At 39.7% G+C, this 27,524-nt stretch overlaps 1 protein-coding gene across 3 annotated transcripts in view; it reads left to right on the forward strand.

Moving 5' to 3' along the window:
* Positions 1 to 375: 375 nt before the first annotated feature.
* The window catches only part of LNPEP (leucyl and cystinyl aminopeptidase), an 81,151-nt gene continuing 54,002 nt past the window's right edge, over positions 376 to 27,524 (forward strand). For 2 of the 3 annotated variants that reach the window (XM_075726162.1, XM_075726163.1), the window contains exon 1: positions 376 to 516. In XM_075726162.1, the coding sequence (XP_075582277.1) occupies positions 498 to 516 (19 nt within the window). In that variant the 5' untranslated portion in view covers positions 376 to 497. Of the gene's footprint in view, positions 517 to 27,113; positions 27,147 to 27,524 lie in introns of those variants that run through there. The other variant, XM_075726164.1, reaches the window with a different exon arrangement.

Here is a 27,524-nt window from a genome sequence, read left to right on the forward strand (position 1 = left end):
CCCGAAGTAGCCCAGAGGGCAAGGGACCGACATCCCGACACTCGCTCCGCCGCGGTTCGGAAAGCCGGGCAGGGCGCTGCGGCCGGTCAAGCGCCTGCTCTGCGCCTGCCCGTGCGTGAGGCGGGCGGGGAGGCGGGTCTGCGTGGAGTGGGCGGTGCAGCGTGGCCGTGCCAGGGGGTGAGAGGGGAGGAGGCGCTGAGGCCCGGGCGGAAGATGTTTGGTGCGGGCTCGCGCCCCTGAAAAAGCTGCTGAGCAGGGAGCCACGGACTGAGCCTGCTGTGCCCCCGGCCACTGGAGGGGCGGTATCGGGTCGGTGGGCAGTGACTGAGGCGTGAGGGGCCGCAGCAGCCCGGCGGAGCCCCAGGCAGCGCCCGTCCTGAGAGCATGCGGCGGCAGGAGGAGAAGTGAAGGGTCGTTGGCTGTGCCTGCGCGTCGTCTTCCCCGCACCTCGGCAAGGGCTTCGCTCTCGCGGGCTGAGGTCGGACGCCGGGAGGAAAATGGAGCCGTTTCCCAGCGGTGAGTACCGCGGCAGCGCCGCGCTGCCAGCGGCCGCACCCCGAGCCAGCGCGGACCCCGGGCCGGGGACGCGCGGCCTCCCCGCGGCAGGCCTGCCTTCCCTCCTGGCAGAGGCGCTCCTGGGCGGGCCACAGCGCCCCAGGGCCCCGGTGCAGCTGGGGCTCCCAGCGGGAGCTGCTTGCCCAGAGAAATAGGTGAGGCTTCTTAATCGTGCAGCCCTCATGGTCTGCGGCTTGGAAATTACTTCAGACCTCGTTTTATTTGGGTTAATTAGGCACACGTGTCGTTTAACTGGGAAGGTGAGGAGGCTGCCTCTCTTTTTTGGTACTGTTGCGCTCATTTGCCTGGCCATAGTCTCACGGTGGCAGATAATGGACACTACAAAGCCGGGGCAACTTCTACACCAAGGTGTGCTCTTGCTATGTATTGTTCCGAGGAAAGAGCCTTATATGTGTCTGGAGTGCCAAAACCATCATGACTCTTTGATGGGAAGGAAGAACCAGACCCTCTATGCCGTTTTCCTGTTCCAGGCACTCTAAACAGTGTGTCCTCCCAGGGAGGGAAAGGAGAAAGGAAATACAGGAGGATCTAGGGTCTTTGAAACAATGTTTCAGGGTGTTCTTGGAAGCCAGAAGCCTTTCAGAATTGTCCGTGCATTGACAGAAGTGCTTGAAATAACAATGTGGTTGCAGCTTTGAGATAAGCATACAGGAGTGTTTACTGACATAGTGATACAACAGTGTGTGTGCATCCTGCGCTTGTGACTGAAATGAAGCCATGTGAAATCCGTGTTACTACCACCTCTGTATTAGTAACACATTTTACCCGTACAGGATAGAGAAGGAAATGAAGCCCTAAGATCAAATTGAAACTAAAGTATGTTTGGTTAGACACAAAACCATAGCCAAATATGGAATTAGGACAAGACATTGGGTGGAACAACAGACTTCCTGTTTGAAAATGCAGTGCTTTTATTACAGGTGGGATGTGTTGTGTTAAATGACAAGCATGCTGGGTTGCCATAGCTAAAGCACGAGGTAGAGTTTGCTGCATTATATTTTAACTCCTCAGTGACCTGCTAATTCAGAGTACAAAACTCTTGGCAATTTCAAAAAACCCCATGCAGTAAAAAGTAAATTTTCTGTTTCACCTGATAAGTATATTGCCATTGCCTTCTGCTTCCCTCCTCTCAAATACACTAAAAATTCCCAATCCTTTATATGCTGCTGTTTTTACAGTCTGAAGGTTATGAGCTCTGGGCATATTTTGTTGGTTTAACTAGCAAGATGGACCTTTTCCTTACCTTTTTTTTTTTTTTTTTAAAAAAAAAAGTTACTCTTCTATGGAGGTTTTTTGTCATCTTAAAATTACAGTTTGTACAAGCATTTGATGTTTTAGTTTTGTACTTAATCCTGGCCTTAGTAGATCTTTCAACTACAGTTTATTACAATCACAGGGTTGTAATCTGCATTCCTGTATGCATGGTAAAAAGACCTTGTCTTTAATAGTAATGCAGTTTTGAGAAGAATTTTTTTTTAAGTCATCTTGCTAAGTCCATTCCCTTTGAGAGATCATGTTGCTATCACTTTCAAAATACTGTTACTGCATTGTACAATAAAACATTTTAAAAAATTCTGCTCTTTATCCATGCAACTGGAAGAAGTGGCGGTGTGGGCCTGAGCATACAGCTCAAAGTTTTGTGCGGCTACTGAGAAATGATTTTCATGCACAGAGCTTCCTAATGTTGTTCCCTGAAATGAAAAGCCCAGAGATGATGGTGAGACTGTTTGGAACAAAACTTGGAGCTGAAGCTGGTCAATAAATTTCTTCCAGAAAGCTGGCTCTGCTGGAAGGGACACTAAAGAAAATGTGCAGATACTAGAGCAGAGATGTTCCTTATTATTTTGATGATCTTGAGGCGTGTTTGGTGCTCGACAAGAGCTGCTAAAATCTGAAATGAAGAGGATGCTTACACTCTTGGCTTTTTTCATTTCCATGGCTGGTGATCTGGAAGCTTTTGTGGGCACCAAATCTTCCAAATAAACTGTGCTTCATGGTGACTGGAAGGGGTTTATTTGTCTTACACAGTAATAATGAGCTTTGTTTGTGAGTCTGTATGTTGATTTCCTGTGCAAAGTGCTGTGTAAATTGAGTGGAAAAGATGGCTATCACAGGAAGCTTACAATATTACATTTGTAGCTCTCTGTGTTCTTTGGGGCTTTAACCCTTGTAAAACAGAGGGTACAGACTAAAATGCACTAAAATGGATATGGAAGATCACTGTTTTTCTAATTCAATATTTGGTGTTTTTTTCTTTTCTTTAAATAAAAGCGGAAACACAGCCTTAATTCATTTCAGAAGTCAAAGAAACCCTTATCTTTTCCTTGAAATATCAGTGGGTGTGCTGAACGCTTTATTGTTTGAATAGTTTCTCCAGTGGAAATACTCAGATAATTTAAATAAAAATATTTAAGATTTCTTTTTTGACTTCACCCTCCCCATCCCCCACCCCTGTACTGGAAACTTAGGTCCAATCCTCTCTGGAGACATCCCTGCTATGCCTTCCCTCCTGCCCAGGAGTTTAGTTGGAGATAATGTGTGATGTCTGTAGCTCTGGAAAAACAGTTAATTGCAGATCTCTTTTTAGGGCCTGGAATAGCTGAGTTAATCTTAGAATATCTCAAGTTGGAAGGATCACCAACTCCCAGCTCTTCACAGGACTACCCAGCACTAAACTGTATGACTAAGAGCATCATCCAGACACTCCTTGAACTCTGACAGCATGGTGCTGTGACCACTTCTCTAGGGAGCCTGTTCCAGTGCCCCACTATTCTCTCAGTGAAGAACCTTTCCCTAATGTCCAGTCTGAACTTTCCCTGAAATGTTATAAATTAATAAATATTTTAGAAGTAGGTACTGGTAAGATCTTATTTTTTGAGACAAATTACTCTATTTTACATAACTGTTCTTAATTTGAGACCTTTCCAGAAATATGAATAATCAAAGTGTAATTAAAAGTGCATGGAAGACTTCCCTGTTGTTGCACTTTTTTTTTTTTTTTTCCTAAGTTCTATGATCTCAAATTCCTCTGAATTGGGAACGGCAAATTGATGAGCAGGATTTATTAATTCTGACTAGCCATTTGTTACCTAAACAGTTTCAATAAAAAAAACCCACAACCCCCCAAAAAGTGAAATACTGACTAAAGGGGATATGTCATATAATTTGTGGCATCTCTCTTTTGGAAAATATTACAAAATATTTTTTGTTTTTATTTTTAGATTGTATGTGTTTCTGAAAGATCTGTTCACCGTTTCTTGTTTAATACATTAAACATGGAAGTTTTCCATTTGAGATGAAAGGAAAAGGTAGAAGTGATCTGTTACAGAGTTTCTCACTTAAGACAAGTGATGTACATAAACAGGTAACTGCAGAAGGGATAACTTGTGATGATCTGCTGAAATACAAATAACATTTATTTTCACTGACATTCTTGAATTATTTTTCATCCTTTTTTTTTCAGAGCAAATAGAAACTTTGAAAGTAGTTGCATAACTAAATGATGAACAAAATAAAAAGGCTTTCATGGGAAGAAGTGGGTTTTTTTGTAGAAGGTAGAAATAAACCAAGTTAGGGAATGTGATTTACAAAATGAAAAATGACATTGGCAAAATCTAGTTATTTCAGATAGTTCCTGTCAATTCCAAAATGTTTTCTTCCTTTGTGTTAGGTTTTTTTCAGTATATAAATGTATTGGAGATTTCAGGAACATGTTCTGTGTGCATAGCCTAAGTCTATTGGGGGCAACAGGCATACCCTTAACTGTCAATATTGTATACTTTTGTGTCATGGAACAGAAGGGTTGCTGTTTGTTTTAAACTGTACTATTCAGTCTTAAACAACAGACTGAGTAATCTGTTTTGGTAGGATGGTAGATAAAAAAAAATCTAAGAGGTCTGTTTGTTCTCAGTGTCTTTCCTCCCCATGCCCCCAGCCCCCCAGTGTTTTACATATCGCAGCATTTTACTCCAGTCAAATATTGTTGACAGAAAAAAATGCTCATGGCATCTGCTTCTAAATGTGAGTTTTATGTTGTTTAAGTGCATGTTGCTGGATAGTATTTGTCCACAAAGCCACATTGTAGTATCTGTATCTTGTGTTTGTGTGTCAGCTAAGCTAAACAGAAGCCTGTTTTCTCAATGAGTTGGGTATGTATTTGCTTCTACTGCATTTCTATGAACTCCCTGTATTGCAACAGATGCTCAGAAATTAATTCAGTAGTTAGGATGCAGTCTGTGTAGCTGAGAGAGTGATCATCCCTCTCTGGGCTCCATTCATGTACCTACACAGACTGACTTACATGCTTTCTTTTGCTGGCACTTTATAGTACAAGCTGGGGTCTGAGTGTATTACCAACATATCTGGAACAGAGTGCTCCAGCACCTGTTACACAGTGAAAAGCAATTTGATGATCAGAATAGTGAGGGAAGTAGATGAACATATGAAGAGATAAGTGACTTAATCTGCTTAAAATGTTTTCTTTTGGCAAGACCAAACTCTGTGAGTTGGAAAGAGACTGAAAATCTCTTTCCCTGTTAAAACAGTGTCTGAAGATCAGAGTATAGATGTTCACCATGGATTGTTTGTTAGTATTTTTCCACTATGGTGTATGGTATTCCACTTGTAGAATGAATGAAGCCACAGAGTATCTGCACGTGTCCTGGTTTTGGCTGGGATAGAGTTAATTTTCTTCCTAGTAGCAGGCACAGTGCTGTGTTTTGGATTTTGTATGAGAAGTATGTTGATAGCACACTGATGTTTTAGTTGTTGCTAAGTACTGCTTATGCTAGTCAAGGACTTTTCAGCTTCCCATGCTCTGCCAGGTGCACAAGAAACTGGGAGGGGGCACAGCCAGAAGGGTTGATCCAAACTGACCAAAGGGCTATTCCATACCATGTGACATCATGCTCAGTATATAAGCTGGGGAGAGTTGGCCAGGGGGAGCGATCGTTGCTTGGGAACTGTCTGGGTATCGGTTGGCGGGTGGTGAGCAATTGCATTGTGCATCACTTGCTTTGTATATTATTATTATTATTATATTGTTATTATCATTACTATTTTACTTTATTTCAATTATTAAACTGTTCTTATCTCAACCCAGGAGTTTTCTCACTCTTGCTCCTCTGATTCTCTCCCCCATCCCACTAGGGCAGGGGGAGCGAGCGAGCAGCTGCATAGTGCTTAGTTGCTGCCTGGGGCTAAACCACAACAGCACATGAGTCAAAATGTTGAAAGCTTATGTTGACCTCAGTATCCACCTGTAAAAATATTCCAGGACTGTCTTGTCATCTTTTTGGGGAAGATGCTGCAAAGTCCAGCAACCGTGTTTGACAGTTGTGAGGCTATGTGCACATGCTAGATAAAGTCCTATAATAACTGTCATAGAAAATGTTAAAAACTAATAAAAGCTAGGATAAAACCACTTACATTTGTGCCACAAATCAGAACTGTTTTTTTCATATTTGAAGGGCATTGGTATAATAACTGCCTGCAAAGAAGCTGAATTTACTTTTGTTTAATGTGTGTGTCTGATTTCAGCAGTGATGAATTCAGCTGCACTCAGGGAACTCAAGTTTTCCTTTTCCTCCTTCATCCAGTGATTTGAGTGCTGGAAGTTGAGTTAATTGGACAATATTTTTTTTTTCATTAAGTACAAAAGCAAAGATTGTGTAGAAGAGCAAAACCATTAAGATTTCTTTGTAAGTGAAAGCACTATTATGCCTTTGTGTATCAGAGAAACTTGTATGCATGGCAGCTACTGCTTAGACTTCTGTCCAACACTACCTTACAATAACATCAAATTAACTTTTAAAATACACCAGCATTTTTGTTGAGCTGGGTTTTAAGTGCTTGTAAGTGTTTTAAAGAGTACATATGTACCTTCTAATAGCTGTGTTTTGACTATTTTTGATACTGCTGTAAATAGTGGAAGTATATGAACCTTAAATTGTAAGAATTACAAAAAGATTATGTACCTTGTAGCCAGGAAGAAAGAGGGAGAACAGATGGGGACTCTTGAAGGAAATGAGGGGGGAAAGAGGGGAGGGAAGAGCTCTGGAAAACTCATCCAGTTGATCAAAGAGGCAGGAATTTCAGGGTAATACAGTGTGTTGAGTTCTGCTCAGTTTACCTCCCTGGGGCACAGCTTATGTTTTATTCCGTCATGAGGATTGTTTCACAAAAGGTGTTCAAAGAAGATCTCAGTGCCCAGTTCTTCTATTGGATTATTTGGGGTGTGTAGTAATGTACTGCAGCAGTGGTCTTCTTTACTACAGCTAGTGAAGAGCGAGAGAGAGGAATCCTGATTCCACTGAAATGTGAGACACTTTTGGTGCTTTGATTGTTCATATGGAGATAAGGTGGGGTTTGATTTTGGGATTTTTTTCCCCACCAAAACTCCCACCAAGCTATTTGGAGGAGTCTGTTTCACTGTGCTTTAGTAAGCGTAGCTGAGTATAGAGAGCTTTTCTTGGGTTGTAATCACACTTTGACATTGAAGGAATCAACTCTGCAAACACTGGAATTCTTGCATAAAAATACTTCTGTCACAGTGCCATTGACTTTTATGGGGAACCATCTGGGTTTAAAGCTAAGAATGTGCGTAAATTACCTACTGCTTCAGGGCCTAACACTGCTTTTTATTTAAGCCTTTCCTTTCTATAAAATCTGACAAATTCTTCTGCAGTAGTAATGAATTGTTAACATATCAATGGAATCACTTGTAACTGTTTTTCATGCACGTAAACCAATCTTTCTGGAAACAGCCAGGCTTCTATTTGTGGGAGTCCAAAAAGCTTCAGAACACTTTAGAAGCCTCATTACTTCTGAGCTATAAACCATTATAAGAGAAAGACAAAAAGCAGGTTTTCAGAAAACGGACCTGTGAATACAGCATGTGTAAGCTGTCAGATTTGTTATCCGAATTTGTGCTTTTTATTATTGATGGAGATATTAATGAGGCCTTGGTGTCTCTTTTGGCACAACTGAGTATTCATAGGTGTGAATACTTGTATGTAAAGTACTATTCTACAAACAACTGGAAAATAATTAAAGGAATCATTACAAAATATGCACTTTAGCAATTAAAAATACGAATGGGAAGAAAATAAGAATAATGTTTAAAAGCATGCAGCCTGTTAAACTTTGAACAAATGAAAAACAAAACCCAAGGAAACAGATTAAATCTTCCTTCATATCTGTCTTCTGTGATTATAATACTGTGATGCTACCATGACAGTGATCTGCATTGCAGGGGTAGGAATGCTGTTTTTTTCCTGCATTACATAGACTGATTAGGCTAGCAAGCTCCATCACAGCAACTGACTTGTTAGCAACTCTGTTGATTGATCAGGCAAAAGTTCAAGGCTAGTGCTGTGCTGAGGGATGGTGACTGGAATAGAAGAGGCTACACTAAATGTTAAAATGCAGGAGGGTCAATATCCTTTATACTTAAAAGTTCTTTGTGATTGTTCCCCTTCCCCGCCGTATACGTAAACAGTGAAAGACATTTGTGTGGAGTATTGAGAAGAACAATATGTAGATTCTAAATTGTGTCTTTGCCAAACTTGGGTGCTTTCCACAGAATGAGTAGGCCATATTGGGGTAACTTTTCATCTGTAAAAATTATGATTGTGGGATTAAGATCAATGAAGGCAAAAAAACCTCATGTGTGGAGCAGAACAGAACCATTATTATAAGGGGTTGTATCACTGGCGGCTATGATCTACAGAAATTCTTCTCTTCTAAATAAAAATTGGTGATTAAAAATATGCTTTGCCTAGAGAGCAACCAAGAGTTTTTATTTCTGTTGTATCTTTTCCTCTCATTTTGCTGTTTTCTTTCTTTTCCTGGTAGCAGCACATGTGTTCTGAAATGTATATACATTCTCGTAACAGTGATGTGGCCAAGGATATTATATTACTATATTATACATTGCTGGGCAAAGCAACCCAGACTATTTACAAGATCAAAATAGCTGCCTGTACGCAACAGCTTGTTGATTGGAGCTCCCTCAGGGTTGGCTCTAGAGTGACCCTGCTGGTATTTCTGCAGAAACCTTTCACAAACCCTGTGGGGCATGTTCATCTGCTGTGTAGATTGGTCTGTCACTCTGTGCAGTCTGCAGCTCTCACACCTGCTTTTTCCATGGTGAGACTGAGTGAAAGAGATGATCCCAGGGTACCTTCTGAGAAGAGTCTGGTATCTGAGCTGCCACCACCCCCATAGTGGTGGTTGTAATGAAGCTGATTTCGAAGCTGATATATGATACCTGGGTAGGGTTTTGGAGCAATTTAGATCTCTCTTATTTCTTGAGCTACCATGCAGGCACACTGCCACTTCTTTCTCTGTCGAAGTCCTTTGTCTTTTTATGTAACGAGACTGAAAAAAATTTAGGAAGATGTATTGTTGCCCTGCTGGGGTCATATAAAATTTACTGTGTTGGGAGTCATAGTCAGTAACCTTTAGACATTATTGTTTCTGTGACCTGAAATACTAGTTATGAAGCAGTGAGCATGCAATACTTGCTTGTGACCTACAAGGTTTGTATAGTATTGTGACTGGAGTTGTCAAGTGCATATTAAGTAACAATAGTAATCTGGAAGGCACATTGAGTTGTTTTTCTAGAAACTTCAAGATGAGAGGGTATGATAGTAGAAATTTATTACTTTAAAAAAAAAAAAAGTCTAAGCAGGTTGTATGCAGTCTGTCAGATTGTATGCCTGGCAGTCTGTTAGATGTTTTGGAAAGTTCTCTTAAATTTTTTTCCTCAGAATGACTGATACTGGCAGAGAAATCTTCTGTAACTTCAGCTGTGATGAGCCTGGTATTTATCACCATGAAATTAATGGACAGATGTAGTGAAGAAGGTAGTCAGCAGTCCTGAATATGGGAGTTCAGTAGCTCAAGAAATTTGAGACACAACTTCCTGCATGTCTCCAAGACTCAGCACCTTTTCATTAGACCCCTGTGGTTAAACATCTTCTATCATTTTAATTGCAAAACATACCCTTGATCAGATTGGAAACAGGAAACTAAAACCCAACGTTCTAAAATTAAAGTTCAGAGCCCTCTTTCCCATCCTGTGTTTTGTTCAACCAGTGGCTGAGCATGGAACACTGGCTTAATGTTGTTGGGATTTGTAGAAGGTTTTTTCTTTCTCAGTAGTGCCCAAAGAGCAAAGCATCATTTAAAATAACCCCCTCCTTGTCCCTTCCCTCCAATTCTCCCATTTTCACTGTGGAAACCTAACTTGTAGCAGATTGAAATTTGAAAATATTTGGTAAGATGTGAATGGACATGACATTGGATCTGTGTCAGATATCAAAATCCAGACTAAGCTTGTATGGGTTAGCCTTAAATTCTCCTGTTATCTCCATTGACCTCCAGAGAAATAGTTATGAAAAAAGTAACATATTTTTTGCCAGTTGAATAGGTAGTATGTTCAGTAAATGAACCACACTCTTTTTTCCTCCTTCTGTGATGTTTTCTTTTTGTTGATGACATAAGAGTAAAGATTTGAAAAGACATATTGGTAATAGTCTGGCTATCTACTTATATATTTAATTGGTAAGTGCTGAAATGTAATTGATCCATGTGGTTCTTCAACCCGAGGTCCTGCCAAAGAAAATGCAATTGTGCTTTCCTTAAAAATCAGGAAGAGACTATCAGAAAACCTTTTAGAAGCACCCAAGACTAATAAACAGTGACTAACATGAGATTATACTCTTAGTTTCTGTTTCTTATGGCAACTTAGGATAAGAGAGGGTCTGAAAATACATAATCATGTATTGTTTTAATTTCCCTGATACGGCCCAACTGGCAGAATTTTGCTCAGCTGTATGTGCAGAAGCTCGCTATTGCAATATTTGATCTCACATTCATGGAAAAAAAAAAAAAAACAAACCCCGACCAACCAAACAGCAAAAGTAGACCTTCCAGTACAGGCTGAAGGAGAAGAAGTAGAGTAGACAGTGACCTTGCATGGAAGGGAACTTGTGTTCCCTTGCTTATTTTGGGTTGGAAAGCAGCATTTGTCCTCCTTTGCAATACAGGAAAAAATATTCATTTTCAAGTTAGGATGGTACAAAAATTGTGAAAAAAGGGTTTTTTTTCCAAACCACCATCTGTTTTGTGCACTTTTTGTCTGTCATGACGTCATTGTGGAAGTCATGATATGTGCTTAACTAGACAGATTCTTGTAAACCTCTACCAGTCAGATTACATTTAGCCTTATAGCCTTATTTGTCTCCTGAAATGAAATCCTTGCAAGGTGGCATTTGTCTCTAGGATGTACTTCAAATCATGGACAGCCTTCACGTAGTGCCTGCCTTTTGATAAGAGCTTACTGTAAAATTGTACAGAGTGTCATCATATATGTTTGCATGTAAGTAATGACACTGCAAAAAACAACAAAGCCTGTCTTGGTTTTTACTGCCACGCCATATGGAAATGCCATTATCTGTATCAGTGAAGGACAGTGACGAATTAGCTGAAACAGAAAAACCTCACACTTTAGTTCAGTGAGGTGATTGTTTTATGTAAGGCTTTTTGGCGTTTGTTCTATCTGAGTCCATGTGTACCATTCTGGTTTTTTGTACTTAAGTAATATTAAGAGGACTAGAAAATGCTGGTTTAGGATCTTTATCAACAGGAAGCACAAGTGGCTTTAAAGTTTCTGTTTCCTTTTTAAATGACTGCATTCAGCATATAAAAGTATATATGCATATATGTCTGTGGTTTTGATCTATTAAAAATGTGCATATGTAACCTTGCAGCATCACACGAATTAAGAACATGCTGTTAGCCTACCTGTTGCATCTGTTCTGTCTCTAAAAAGCAGGCAAGGCACATCAATGGTACACAGATTTTCATAGCAATAGTTTGGCTTTCCTAATATTTCTTGGCTGTGCTTTTTTCTATTTGATTATTCCCTTCTGTCCTCTGAATTCATTAATTTAAGAGAGAAAGTTATGGTATCTGTCTCGTAGCAGCCTAACTTGTTTTTATGCAGCCCCAGTGTCCTGGTTTAACCCCAGCAAGCAACTAAGCACCATGCAGCTGCTTGCTCACTCCCCCTGCGCTGGTGGGATGGGGGAGCGTATCGGAGGAGCAAGAGTGAGAAAACTCCTGGGTTGAGATAAGAACAGTTTAATAATTGAAATAAAGTAAAATAGTAATGATAATAATAGAAATATATTATTATATTAATTATATGCAATTATAATAGTAATAGTAGTAGTAATATACAAAGCAAGTGATGCACAATGCAATTGCTCACCACCCGTCGACAGATACCCAGACAGTTCCCGAGCAACGATCGCTCCCCCGGCCAACTCTCCCCAGCTTATATACTGAGCATGATGTCACATGGTATGGAATAGCCCTTTGGTCAGTTTGGGTCAACTCTTCTGTCTGTGCCCCCTCCCAGTTTCTTGTGCACCTGGCAGAGCATGGGAAGCTGAAAAGTCCTTGACTAGCATAAGCAGTACTTAGCAACAACTAAAACATCAGTGTGCTATCAACATACTTCTCATACAAAATCCAAAACACAGCACTATGCCCACTACTATGAAGAAAATTAACTATCCCAGCCAAAACCAGGACACCCAGCCTGCTTGCTGGCAGGACAGTGTGAGAAGCAGAAGAGGCCTTGACACTGTGTAAGCACTGCTCAGCAATAGCTAAAAAATGGGTGTGTTATCAACACTGTTTTGTTTACAAATCCAAAACATAGCACTATAGGAGCTACCATAAAGAAAACTCTATCCCATCCAAAACCCGTGCACTGCTGAAGGGTGAATCTTACTTCAGAACAGAGCAATAGGAAACAGTGGACTGTAAAAAGAGACAGTTACAATTTTGCAGTGAACAGCAGTTGCCTTTTTGGTGTAAACAAGGGCTAATTATTGTATAGGGGTACATATACTTTATACACCTTAGCAGTGATCAATGTATTCCCTACTGACATGGGGCTCTGAATTCGTGGACTCTATGTCGGCATATGCTAACATACGTAAAAGCTTCTTAAGGGGGTAAAATATGTTCTGGATAGTGATTAAAACGTCCCTCTGTGGACCTCAAATTCAGATTTGATCTGTTTGAAATAGTAAGGTCATCACTTTTAAGTCTGTCTGGTGTTTCTGCTTTTTTTTTTGCTTTTTTTTTCAAGAATTAAGATAATTGTGATATTTATATGATGCTCAGAGTTAATGCTGAAGTATATTGCTGCTGTATGTGCTTCCATCATCCCCTCATTTGTGTATGGTTTTGTATTGTACCATATTGTGCTATGATGAAAAACCAGTTACAAGCATATATAAAAAATGCAGCACTAGCTTTTCTGCACGAGCTGTCTCAGTTTGGTTTAATGCAATTGAAATGTTGTCCTTAGGACTGTACTAGCCTGCCCTTTTCCAGATTTCTTAAAATGGCAAAGGGAGCATACGGTCATAATGATGGAAAGGTTTGCACTGGGTCTGAAGAATGCCAGTAAGGACAGGCAGAGGGAGGGAGGAAGCGTGTGCTTCTCAGCTTTGTCATGTCTCCTGGTTACTTCCTTGCAGAAATTTTTTTTTTTTTTTTTTTTTTTTTTGCTATTCTCAACTCCTAGCTATAGTGTTCATGACATTTTCATTGTTTGCTTTGGTGCTGAAATGGTTATGAAGGAAATCTGAGTTTCCCACATGCTGTTGAAAGAGTGTCGCTGCTAGGCCACTAGGAAACATAGTGAGGAATATATGTTTCCTCAGACAGGTGGGAATTTGGCTGCACAGCTCTCATTGGTCATCAGGAGAAGTGAACCAAAATCTGTGCACTGCTTTAGCAAGGTCTAAAACTGTGCAATTTTTTACTTTCAAATTAAAACACTTCAAATCCCAAATAGTGAAAGCAGGAAAACATCAGTTGCAATTTCGGAAGGCCAAAACTGAAGTAGACTGTATTTCATGAAAGGCAGGTCCTGCTTGACCAATCTGATCTCCTTCTATGACCTGGTGACCCGTCTAGTGGATGAAGGAAAGGCTGTGGACATCATCTACCTGGATTTCAGCAAAGCCTTTGAAACAGTCTCCCATAGCATTCTCCTTGGGAAGCTGGCAGCTCATGGCTTGGACGGGCATACTCTTTGCTGGGTAAAAAAACTGGGTGGGTAGTCAAGCCCAGAGAGTAGTGGTGACTGAAGTCCAGTTGGCGGCCAGTCATGAGTGGAGTTCCCCAGGGCTCCGTTTTGGGGCCAGTCTTGTTTAATATCTTTATCAACAATCTAGATGAGGGGATTGAGTGCACCCTCAGTAAGTTTGCAGATGACACCAAGTTGGGTGGGAGTGTCAAGCTGCTCGAGGGTAGGATGGCCCTGCAGAAGGACCTGGACAGGCTGGACCGATGATGGGCTGAGGCCAACAGTATGAGGTTTAACAAGGCCAAGTGCCGGGTCCTGCACTTTGGTCCAACAACCCCATGCAATGCGACAGGCTTGGGGAAGAGTGGCTGGAAAGCTGCCTGGCCAAAAAGGACCTGGGGGTGTTGGTTGACAGCCAGCTGAACATGAGCCAACAGTGTGCCCAGGTGGCCAAGAAGGCCAACAGCATCCTGGCTTGTGTCAGGAATAGTGTGGCCAGCAGGAGCAGGGAGGTGATTGTCCACCTGTACTCGACACTGCTGAGGCCACACCTGGAATACTGTGTTCAGTTTTGGGCCCCTCAATACAAGAAAGACATTGAGGTGCTGGAGCATGTTTAGAGAAGGGCAACGAAGCTGGTGAAGGGTCTGGAGCACAGGTTTTATGAGGAGGGGCTGAGGGAACTGGGGTTGTTTAGCCTGGAGAAGAGGAGGCTGAGGGGAGACATTATTGCTTTCTACAACTACCTGAAAGGAGGTTGTAGTGAGATGAGTGTTTGTTTCTTCTCCCAAGTAGTTAGTGATAGGACGAGAGGAAATGGGCTGAAGCTGCACCAGGGGAGGTTTAGGTAGGATATTAGGAAAAAATTCTTCACAGAAAGGGTGGTCAAGCATTGGAACAGGCTGCCCAGAGAGGTGGTGGAGTCACCATCCCTGGAAGTGTTCAAAAAACGTGTAGACATGGCACTTTGGGACATGGTTTAGTCTACCCTTAATTGGTTTAGTGTGGACTTGATAATGTTAGGTTAATGGTCGGACTGGATGATCTTAAAGGTCTTTTCCAACCTAAACAATTCTATGATTCTAATTTGATTTTTTTTTTTTTTTTTTTAAACTTTCAGGGCTCTTTTGCAAAATGTCTTGGCATGACTACTGGATGCTCATGGTCATTTTTCCCAACAGGAGAGACAGTCATACTAAATTGACTTTCAGGGGACTTCATTAGATATCACAGATCAAGGGGGACATATACAAACTAAGTGTGCTCTTCTGATACTGGATTCCTGTGGGTCTGTCTTATATTACTGTTTTCAGGAGGTAGTTGCATATCTGCTCTGTTATTTGAATGTTAACTTTTCACCATAACTGAACTAGTAATTTTTTGTTGTTTTATGAGGTGCTGTATCAACAGCCCTTGATTGTAGGTATTAATTCCTGTGGAGCCAATTAAAACACTTGTAAGAGAGTATAAAAAACATGTAAGCCACTATTGTGAGTGAAATCCCTAAGCTTTTTTGAAATTGTTCAAGCTTAGTGTCTAATATCTAGTTCTGAATGATTCCTGTGTCTCCTGCTTCTCTGCATAGTGATTGAAAACCACATACAGCTTGAAAATTCAGAATGGTGCACGTAATTGTAGAATCATAGAATGCTTTGGGTTGGAAGGGACCCTGAGAGATCATCGAGCCCAACCCCCCTGCAGTAAGCAGGGATTGAACCTGTGAACTTGGCATGTTTCCATAGATGTTTCCATCCAGAGCAAATATTTACGGCCTTGCCTTTGTCCTATTTATAATTTAAAAGTTGGCATGCACTTTTAATGAGCCCATGCAACCTCATGAACAGCTCTAATTTTGATCATATTTCTGTCTGGGTAAAAAACATAATTCTTAGAAGATTCTGTTTGTTCATAATTTTTCTTCCACAAGTGGAAGATGTGGGTATGACCCTGCATTGAAATGAAGCAGTAATAGAAGAGCCACAGAGCTGGGAAATCTGTCAGGCTTTTGGTAGCCCTTTATAAAGGAAATGTGTGTGTGTTTGTTGGATCCTGCTTGTCTAGAGAGGGGGGCTTCAACTACAGCCACTGAACCTTTAGTTGTACCTATGGAAATGTCATAGAAACTGGGGACTTCAACCACCTTGTTGCACGTGAGTGAATTTGGAACCTCTGACTGCATCTTTTTGCATGTACAACTATTAGTACTGGGAACTGCAATTTGTTGGCAGATTGGATTTTCTAAGATGACATGTAACTTTTGGAGTGGTGGATTCCAAGGTTTTTATCAGGTCTTCTGTGCTTCACTTGATTTTTGGAGACTTTAATTCTCGCTAACATCCTTGTGCCCCAGCTCCAAGGTGGTAGGTGAAATCATGGTGAAATGAAGGCAAAAGGCTTTAAAGTAGGAATTCTGATTTCCCTGAAATTCTACTGGCTAGCTTGTTTCTAAGCTGAGGGAAGGTTATAAATGTATGTTTACTTACTATGGATAGATGCTGATTTTAAATTACATGAATGGCATTGTGTACTCCCCTTCTTTAGTAACAGCAAATAATTTTTCTGTATAGAATTGAATTATTTTCTTGCTCAGAAGAAATTTGAAATGCATGGAACAATTAGGGACACATAGTAGAAAAGAAGGAAACCTTTAGTCAGAATCTTAGTGTAACTAACGTGTTTGCTGATACGGCTTTGTTTGCTGAACAAGCTTGTTAGAAAAGATAAGATGAGCTTTTTCTTCCCCCTTCCCCCATTCCTGCCCCCCCACCCCCAACAAGTAATAGAGTTTTTTATGGACAACTTGGAGACAGCCCAAAGCATAACAGTACAGGCACTATTTTGCATTATAGAAGGAAGAACTAAATTGATATGACAAGAAATAATCATCATAAACCAAGAAGGAACTGGTTTAGAGCAAGCTGAAAACATTTTAAAATGAAAAGCCTGCCTTTTTTAAAACCACTGCATTGCTGAATTTTGTAATTTTTAATGTATGATATTATACCTGTTGATACTTATCCACAAGAAGAAATAGTGTCATGCAATATTGAAGTGATGATAAAGAGTAACCTCAATTACTTCTCCAGCAACATGCAATTTTGCAGCAAGAGTTTTGAAAATATGGAGATTTATTTTTTACTTAAACAGTGTTCCACTAATGAAGTGTAGTGTCGTTCAAATATCAGATGTCATAAGTAAGTTTTCAGTTTCTTTTTTTTTTTTCCTGTGAATTTGTGCGCTCAGAGATTTGAGCATGTCTTGAATTTAAGAAGTTACACTTGTCTTCTATAGGATCCGTGCAGGGTATCACTGCATAGAGTTTTTCTGTAAGCTTCAGGGCCAGAAATCCCTTAAGATGAGTAATTTGCTTTCATGCAGACTCTGAGTAAATATAACTTTTTGTTTGAGGTTCCCCCTCCCACTCCCTTTCTTCTGTGTGTGTGTGAAACCAGAAGCATTACTGCTTGCCTGACCCACTGAAGCATGAGGTTTTGGTTAGGATTTTGCATAGGTTTCCCAATATATTCAGGGGTTTTGCATGTGATCATCAAGAGTCTGTGCCAATGCCCTTCTACTCTTTCTGAAAGTGACTTTCTGTGTCCCAGAGAGCTATGTCTGTGCTGTGCATGAAAATAGCAACAGAGATTATTTACTGACTATGCTGTAAATTAATTGTCCATGGGCAAGATTTAAGAAATCCAATATAACTTCTGTTGGGTGGTATTTTAGAAGAGCAACAAATAAATTTTTAAAATTAATGTTTGTTATTTATTTAAGTACCTTTTTTCCACTTTAAAGTTTTTTTTATTGCTTCCTCCAAAGTTTTGAAGTATTTATTTCTAAGCTATGACAAGACAAGACATACTGTGACAGAGGGGAAGAGGTGGCAGTTAGAGAGGGGAGGAATTAGAAGTTAAGTGAATCCTATGTCTTTGCTTGGAAACTAAAGTAAGGCAAGAGCTAGCTAAGAGTTTGTGACCATCCCAGGCTCCAAAGTAAGGAACCACAAGTTAATTCCTGTGTTAGCTGCTCCTGGAAATAGATGTACAGTCCTTGTAGTGAATCTGTGGACGTAGTGCTCAAAGGAGAAGTAGGAAGAGCCTGCTCGCATTTTTAATCATTTCATCTTCTGCTGGGTAGCAGCAGTAGGAAGCCCAAGAGTTTATACTCTGAAGGGAGCATCCTCACAAAGAGGAGGATGGAAAACAGAACTGTCTCTGCGTTATCTTGGACACAGGTGTCCAGGAAATGATGGCACAATGCAGTGAGAGGATGATGTATCTTTCTGTTAGAGGTGAATGTGGTGAGTTAGGAGAGGGAAAAGGTACAATGATGTTCACTGTGTGCTCTTTTACAGGTTTTAATAGTTGGGAATGCAGTATGCCATCAGCACATAAATGGAGAAAGTCTGTGCAAATTGACCAATCTACTTGATTAGGTCAGATTTATAAGACTTACACCTAATGTTTAAAAATCCCCATGGTAAGCAATTAATTTATAGAATCATAGAATTATTTAGGTTGGAAAAGACCCTTAAGGTCATTGAGTCCAGTCATTAACCTAACACTACCAAGTCTACCACTAAACCATGTCCCTAAGTGCCCTGTCTACACATCTTTTAAATACCTCCAGGGATGGTGACTCAACTGCTTCCCTGGGCAGCCTGTTCCAGTGCTTGATAACCCTTTTGGTGAAGAAGTTTTTCCTAATATCCGATCTAAACCAACCCTGATGAAATTTGAGGTTGTTTCCTCCCATGCTTTCGCTTGTTACTTTGGGAAAAGAGACCGACACCCATATCGCTACAAACTTCTTTCAGGTAGTTGTAGAGAGTGATGAGGTCTCCCAGGAGCCTCCTTCAGGCTAAACAACCCTAGTTCCCTCAGCCACTCTAGACCCTTCACCAGCTTTGTTGCTCTTCTTTGGATGTGCCCTAGCACTTCAATCTCTTTCTTATAGTGAGGGGCCCAAAACGGAACACAGCATTCCAGGTGCTGCCTCACCAGTGCCAAGCACAGGAGGACAATCACTTCCCTAGTCCTGCTGGCCACACTATTTGTGATAAAAGCCAGGATGCTATTGGCCTTCTTGGCCACCTGGGCACACTGCTGGCTCATATTCAAGCCAGCTGTCGATCAACACCCCCAGGTCCTTTTCCACTGGGCAGCTTTCCAGCCACTCTTCCCTAGGCCTATAGTGTTGCATGGGGTTGTGGTGACTCAAGTGCAGGACATGGCACTTGGCCTTGTTCAGTCTCTTCCAATTGGCCTTAGCACATTGATCCAGCCTGTCCAGATCCCTCTGTAGAGCCTTTCTACCCTCAAGCAGATCAACGCTCCCCCCTCAACTTGGTGTCATCTGCAAACTGACTGAGAGTGCACTCAATCGTCTCATCCAGATCATTGATAAAGATATTGAACAAAACTAGCCCTACTGCTGAGCCCTAGGAGCACCACTTGTGACTGGCCACCAACTGGATTTAACTCTCCACAGCTCTTTGGGACCAGGCATCCAGCCAGATTTTTACCCAGTGAACAGTACACCTGTCCAAGCCACGAGCAGCCAGTTTCTCCAGGACACCCAGCACTGCCCAGAAAAGCTTATCAGCAAACAATGAATGAAGAATTTAAAATAATGTTCTTTCAAATATAGTACCTCTCAGGTGGAACCATACAGCACTTCTCTTAACTGTTTATAAGCACAGGTCTGATTAACTGCTTTTATTACCATTTTCTGCTAAATGTATAAAGTTGCTGCCTTTTTTTTTCTCAATTTCTACTTTTTTTGGTGATTTAACAAACCAATCTTCAGCAACCACTGTGTACTGATTTTGACTATCCTAATGTATACAATTCATCAAGAAAAGATAAGACACTAGACCACAGTGAGCAAAGTTTGATATAAATGGCAAATCTAATCCTTGAAGAATGGTTACTAGGTAGTAGCAGGAAATCTGCAGTTCTGGGAATAATTCCATGCCAAGCACGGAATATTGCTAGCAAATCAACTACAATAACTTTCCAAGAGTGTATTCTGTATTATTGAGTAAGTATTTCATTTCCACTGCACCGATTTTTTTTTTTTTTTTTTTTTTTTTTTTTTAACACTGAAGACTTTTTCCCTGAGGTAGTGAGTAATCAGTGAAATAGAAGATGGTGCTAAGGTAAAGGTAAAGAAATTGTAGGACTTGCCTTCAGGTTCATATTTCTGCAGATTATTTTTTGAGAGTAAAATTGCATGTAAAGTCTGTCTGGATTGACCATAACTTGTTTTGGTTGTCTGTGACAGGAAGAACTGGGCTGCAGAGCTCCCCTGGCTCCAGTCAGTACTGTATTTCTACTCTTCATTTCTCTGACTGAGCAGAGATGGAAGGGCATTCTGCCTCACAAGTAACTTTGGAAGAAGTCTCCTTTTGAGTGTGTCAAAAGGTGATGAAGCTACTATGTACTCAGTGTTCAGGTGGATTGAGAGGCTGCATCCCATTCTTCTGGACTGGTCGTAAACATTAAGATGACAAGCTGTTCTGCGATGAGTGGATCCAGTTATCTGTTTGCTCTAGCTAACTTTAAAAGCTAGACTCTACTTCATATGTATGCTCCATGCTCAGAAAGCATGGCTTTCCTTTCATAGCTGCTGATGCTGCATCAACAGGGAATTACAATTCAAATCAAAGTAAAGGTTAACTACCAGTACGGTTGCTTTTAGCCGGTTGATTTAAGTGTCTCTTGTGTAATCCTTTGTTCAGATCATGAAGTGAAAATGATTTGCCTAAGCAACCAACCAGTCATAAGGCTGAAGATGTGTGGAGACTTAATAGAACTACTGCTGGTTTATCTAATGCACTTTTTTGCTACAGGCTGCTACACAGTTGAGCATATGAGGGCACTTTTCATGTACATATTTGCTGAGATCAAGAGTTTTATCTAAGGGATCATGTTCTGGGTTTCTTACAGAAGTGAGGTTATTTCTGATTTGACCAGCAGGTTTTGAAATTGCAGTAACACAGAAAGCAACTCTGAAGCTGCATCCAAATATTCAGAAAGAGCCTAAAGAAAGCTTTAGGTAAGAGGAGCTTTGGTACTTGGAAACACTTGTAGACTGAGCAGTTACTGGCATATCCAGCCAGGAATTAATCAATGGTAATTATTTGTATTCTTTGATAATTTTGTGGGGAAAAAATTGGATGTCACCTAGTGGTGAGATAGTCATCTATGTATTCAAGTCCTGTACCAAGGATCTTAAGATACAACATATAAATTGGACATGATAGATAGATATGTATTTGAATGATGCCTAAGTAAAAAGGGAAGGGGAAATATGAAAAACAAAAAAAACCCCATTACCTCAGTATCCATCTCTTTCAAGGATTTTATTCTTAAAATCTCTATTTATTTATCTTTCATTAAACTATTGTTATAAAATATTGTAGATTTTCTAAGTTGTCACTTCTGTTTCTTGATCTTTTTTGGTCATTTCATTTGCTGAAGTGGTTAAGTGGGGTGGAGTGTAACAGCATTTGAGTCCCTTCCTTTTCTGCTGGATTGTTGAAACTCCTTTCTGACTTATTAGATTATACAGTTCATAAATAACATTGACTAAGATTTCTAGGCTTATTTTATCTTTAAGTTTAGAAAAATATCAAGTTTCTTTCTAAGAAAATGTTAACAATGGAAGTTTTAAGTGTGCATTTTCAAAGGCTACCGATTCAGATGTTTAGTTATCAGTTAAACCTCTACTTCTTCCTCATCTGTTGAAAAAAATATTGGACAACAAGTTGTACTTACCTATACCAGGTATTCTTATTTCTTTTGACTTAAACTCTAATGCTTATTTGCAGTGATAAAAATTCAAACTAGTGTTGCTTGGAACAGGTGATTTTCAATTGGCAGTCTCCACCAAGGAAGCGATTGCACTTTCTGAAATACTTCTCACCTTTTAGATTTCCAATGTAGTATTTAGAATCTCAGTTTTCTTCAGAGTGCTTCTGTATGCCAGTTTCAGCACCTGTGAAAATGAATCTGTTTTTTGGAACTTGCCTTTGGGCTGTCAGTGTCCCTTCTTTCCCCTCAGCCAAACAATAACGACAACAGTAGTTTTGGTGAGAATAAGATCAAGATCTGGAGCAAGACTCAAGCAATGAGTCCAACATGGGGTCCACAAATAAGAGTGAATGTTCCCCTCTTTCTTCTATGAAAACTTTGATGTTTTGGAGTTTGGAATTGTGGAGACTGATTTGTTCCCAGTTAAGCAGAATTGGTAAACTAACATTAGTAGGAACAAAGCCTGGGTATGCAGTTTTAATTTTTATAATTCTGTTAAAATTATATTTTTACTAAGTAACTCAGCATAAACTAAGAGATTTATGGCCTTGATTAGGTAAGTGTGGAAGATGGGTCTACACCAAATTGAATTAACAACAAAACTTAGGAAAGGGTGGTTGAAAACTGTATACTATGTTGCTTTTCCGTAGTAACACTTCTGAAATTTCAGTCAGGACAATTCAGAGAGATTTGGAGTATTAAGAGGACATTTCTCTCTCCCTAGCCTCCTTTTATTTGAGGCTGAAAATGCAGATTTGGGGACAGACAGTTCAGGAGAAAGAGTGTAACCCTTTAATAGTCTTTCCAAATCCTCAGTGTCTCAAATGTCCTTATACACATTTTAGATAACTATTTAATGTGAAAAATTACATTTTTGTTTCTACAGTCAAGTCCAGCCTTGCCCTCCTGCCATGCATGAAGAATATTTTTTTTTTCTAATGACAGGTTTAGTGGTTTGTATATTTAAAATGTAGACTTATTTTAAATTTAAAATAAAAACTAGTATCTGTTTATATGTTGGTTTAATCTTAACAAACCCATAACATTTCTGAAAGCTTGCTGAATATTATTTGTGCTGTTTTCTTACAGCCCTTCTTGCGTTCAAACTATACAACACAAGTTCCTCTGTTTTTTTTTTTTATTGGCTCCTACATTTCATGTTGTTCTTGTCCCTAGCTTGGAAGGACTGATGACATGAGATAAGTGTGAGAAATTTCACTATGTAAACCTGAAGTAGGTATATTTTTGTTTTCCACTCTCATAATACAGATGAATACTGTACTGTATTATGAACTGATACATGTTCCTCCTTTTCTTAAAAGAACAGATTCTATAGCAAATACACCTATTACTCACAAAACTTCTAGTGTCATGTCTGCATAGACAACCGCACAGATTATATTACCTCTTAAACACATTGCAAGTGTGGCAGAAATATTTTATATGTTTGTCTTGGCTATAATAGGTTCTTTTTAAATTGTGGAGTGCTTCCAACTGGGGGTTTTTTCAGATATGATGAGAAACTATTTTTTCACTAAGCAAAATAGGGATTTTAAGTTTTAATGCAAACATTCTTCTGATATCTAATTTTCAACCTTTTTTTTTCTTTTGCTGGGAACATGGTTGTACTGAATATACTGCCTTTGATATAAGACAGTGCAGTGATTTCACATGTGTCGCTATTTCTGCAAAGTTTCTTCATTGGCTCTTCCATATTACATAATGTTAGTTACTGACAAGGATTAGATAACTTAAAGAGCAGTAGCATTTGTACAGTCTTTGTATCCATGGCTATGTATCAGTGGCCTGCTTTAGCCTTCACTATCACATTCCTTTCCTTTGTTATTTGTTCCAAAGTCCAAGTAAAGGAGAGAAGGTCAGGTTCCATGTGCTACAACCAGTCTTCCTATTTTTATGACAATACCTCTATCTGCTTGAAGTGTGCTTACCTGCCATACACAGTGTATTTGCAAGTGCTTGTAAGAGCTTTGAATCTTTTCTTAGAGTCCTGTAAACAAATAGCTTTGTGCTGTTTGTTAAAACTTAAGAGTGTAGAAGTAATTTTCCAGTGCTTAAGATACAGTGGAGCCTTTGCTCTTTTGATGTTAGACTGTGTGGCACTGTGTTTACTCCTGCTGGCATCTTTTTCTCAAACTCAGTGTACCATCATGGTAGCAGGTTCACTCATGTATTAGGAACCACATATTCTGAGCTTACTGTCTGAGCTTACTGTCTGTGCCAAAAATGTTGCAAGCGTTTCAGCACTACTTCTAGAAAAGGTGGCATTTAGACAGGTATATGAACATAAAATAGATTTTTAAAAGGGAAAAACCACCTCAAAGATGCTTTTTGCCCTGTTGGATTGCCTTAGCAAATGTGAGCAGTCTTTAGGGGGAACAAAATTCATGTGGTTTATCTATGGAATTTGCTGCTTGGTCAGCAGCTGCTTCGGCTAAGAAAATGCCAATGCTTTCAAAGTTGGACATAAAAGTTAGGTGTGTGAAACAGTATTCTGGCCCTGAATAATTAACTCCATTTTTAAACACATGTAGTTACTCCTGAAATCATTGGATGTAATTATTCTTTGACAGGTAGCAAAAACAAGTACTTTGTTCATAGGTTTTCTGTGTTCTTTCCTGATAGATCAGGCACAGAACATATCAACACATTAGTATTTTTGGGCAGTAGTGACTGCACACTCTCTTTCCCATTAGTTAAATGCAACTGAGGTAGTATTCATTCTGTGGGAATCTTTTGTTACTCCAGCTCGTAGGCACACTTTATACAGGGCCACTTGTTCTGGCCTCAGGTCTTGCTACATCTGCTGGTCTGTAACAACGTGCTACCCAATAGTTGTCTGGCTTCTAGGTTATTCCAGGGTAACAGAAAGTTTCTTGTGCTTATCTCTGCAGTAGGGGTTTGGTTGGTACAAAATGGCAGGTGTTACTGTAATTCTTTTAACATTGCTTTCAGTAAAAATACTGCCTGATACCTGCTCATTATTTAAAGATGATAACGTGCCAAACTTCAGTCTCAGAAAGTGGCAGCAGTCTGTCTGACTCTACCAATAGGATTTGCTGGGTTAAAATTGTGCAGTTTTTTAATTCTAACCTCTTAATTAGAATAGGGAAATTTGAAAAAGAACAATTGCCTCCGAGCATTTTCTGCATACGTTTTAAAAAGGAATGAGCTTGGGGAATGGGTTGCTTAGATTCATATAAGAATTTTGAATGTTGAGATTTCAGTTCTGAGATAGAATATGACGTGAATCCTGATAGCCAAGAGATTACTGATTTTGTTTTGCAAGGGAGAAGTACGTGCTTCTAGCATTGTAAAGAGATATCAGTAGTATTATAGGAAGATACTGACTCTGAAAAATAAAGGAATTATGACTTTTTGTATTCTACAGAATATTTGTAATGGATTCCAAAACATCGTAATATACTTCATTGTTACACATACAGAGATTCATCACATGGTGTTGCCTGAGGCTTTCACACTTCAGGGGAAAGCTTATGTTGTCCTTCTTAATGGGAATGGAACATTTCAGACCCAATAAGTATTTGGAGGAAATGCTAGACAGTTTTACTGCAGCCCCTGATTATCTCTGCATGATCATATTTTATACTGAACTTGAGTATTGTAGTCAAGTTGCTTTGGAAGTTAAAAAACTAATTTGTGAAAGGGTATAGCAGTGAAAGATGTATGTCTTGTAGGAACAAGATAAAGGACCTCCTTCTGTTTAGCTTGGTCTGATTAATTACTCATCACTGTGTCTTTAGGTCATGCCACTTTTACCACCTAGATAGGACTATGCTGTTCACATTAGCAAAGGATGCAGTACATACCACAAGCTTATTGTACTGTTGGCTTGTCCTGCTGTAAACTGCATTTGAATTTCTTGCCTAAGCATTCTGTCCTCTTTACAGAAAACAACAGACCTGGCTTGTTATGGTTCCCTGAATATGTAATGGGGATAAAAACCTAATGCAATAGGTTTTTGGGCATCTGCATTGCAGGAGGCAGTTCTAAAGAAATGTTTTCAAAACCATCAGTTCTGAGAAAAATGTCTGCCTTCCTTCAGCTTTGCAGTATTAGGAGGATTGGCTTCTCTATCAGTTTAGGTTTTAACATCATATGTCTCCTCAGGATTAGCTCTAAACTGTGAGTATTCACATTGTTCTCTGCTAGATGTGATAATAGATCACATATTGAGGAAGATGTTGAAAATCTCTACTTTTCAGATTACAAATTTGTGGAAGAATTGTGTAAAATCACTTTTATTTTGGTGTGCTTAAGCTTTTAGCTGCTTAATTTCATTAGTGCCAACTAGGGAGCAACAAGACTCAGCCCCATGACTTTTTTTTTTTACCTCCTTGTTCACTTTTACACTAAGCTTATGTTTAGTAAAGATTTAGATTTAAATTGACATGCCTGATGACAGATAAGTTTTTGTAGTGCATTTTAGCAGCTGAGATCTGTACTTCCTTAATTGTGGGCTAGAGTGACCACAAAAACCTCTAGTGCACCTGCAGCATCTGGCATGGCAGTGGTAGTTTACTGGAACTATGCAGCTTCTTTACAGGTTAAAGTTCCCTAGTCTTGCAGTTATACTAATATTTCCTGCATCATATTTGGAATCAGAATTGCTTGAATATCTGAATTAATATGCTTTTAGTATGTTTTACGGTGGGAATGTTTGCCTCTTGGCCATACTCCTCATGAAAGATGACAGTGAAATGTGATGGTTACAGTCATGCTCCTCAGGCTGCTGCTTATTCCTTACAGCCTGTTTTAGTTTAAGAATACCTTTTTTTGTCCTATGGGATTTTTAGCTCATATTGTAGCAGCTCATGGGTTAAAACTGAAAGATCATAGGAGTTCAATTCATGTGATTGATGATTCACACTATCATGTTAAAAATTCCAGTGAACCATCAGGAAGCAAACAGTCCAGAGTTGATCTGAGTGTAAAAGCTTTAAATGTGTTTGCCATGGTTCCTCTCCAAAAAGTAGCCTGGCTTCTGTGAATGCATATGTCAGCATAAATAACTCCATAACTTTTTGATACTTTGTCTATGTGCTTTCCAGTGGAGAATAGTAGTCTGGTGATGCTCTTGCTCTCCAGTAAAGTTCTCATCTTGCAGATTTTCAGCACTACAGAACAACCAAGACTTTGATTGCTTCCAATTTTTGCAAATACTTCTGTAGAAATTGGTTTTAACTGTTGTTTTCCTAGAAATTAATGTCCCTTAGGTATTAAAACTGTGAATTGCCTTGAAACTAACTTTTGGGTTTGCTTCTCTATATTAGTTTCAGTTTGAGATTTTTTTTGTATAATTCTTTTTGACTAAAAGTTATTAGGGTCTGCATGCAACTTTAAAAACATTAAGAGAGTTGGCTTTAGAAGAAACTTATTAGAGAATAAGCTCTTCAAAATGCAAACTGTTCTGTGAGAAACAGAGCTGATGAAGCCTACTTTCTGCCAGATTTGTGCACTTCATCTTTCTCCTCCTTCCCTCTGCAGTGCCTCCCCTGTCTTCTACCTCTTTTGCTGGCCATGCAGCAGCACATGCCATGGCTGGGGTTGGAGCTGTGTACTGATTGGCTGCTACCTTTTGGAGTGGTTAAGATGTGAGTCTTAATATGTACCTTTTCTACATAGCAGATAATGATTTGGGTGTCTTCCACCAGCAGCTGGTTGTTTTGGAGTGGGATTGTGTTGGGACTTGAAGAAATTTGGTCTTGAGTCTGTTTTCAAATATGATTGAAGCTATCCAGATTTGAAAAGCAACCAGCTGAGGAAGTAATCAACAAGAATCGCTGCTAGAAGTAGTTTAGTGAATTCTTGATAAACTATTCTTGAATAGAGGAATTGTAAAAGAGCTTCCGTTGCACAATACTTTGTCTTTCCACTTTTTTTCTCCACTAGTTCGTCTATGTGTTTTCACTTGTAACTTAGTTTTATCCTCTTTCTTTACTCTGTGAGGACTCCAGTCTGATATAGGAGTG

The sequence above is a fragment of the Pelecanus crispus genome, chromosome Z (genome assembly GCF_030463565.1).
Source record: "Pelecanus crispus isolate bPelCri1 chromosome Z, bPelCri1.pri, whole genome shotgun sequence".
NCBI lineage: Eukaryota > Metazoa > Chordata > Aves > Pelecaniformes > Pelecanidae > Pelecanus > Pelecanus crispus.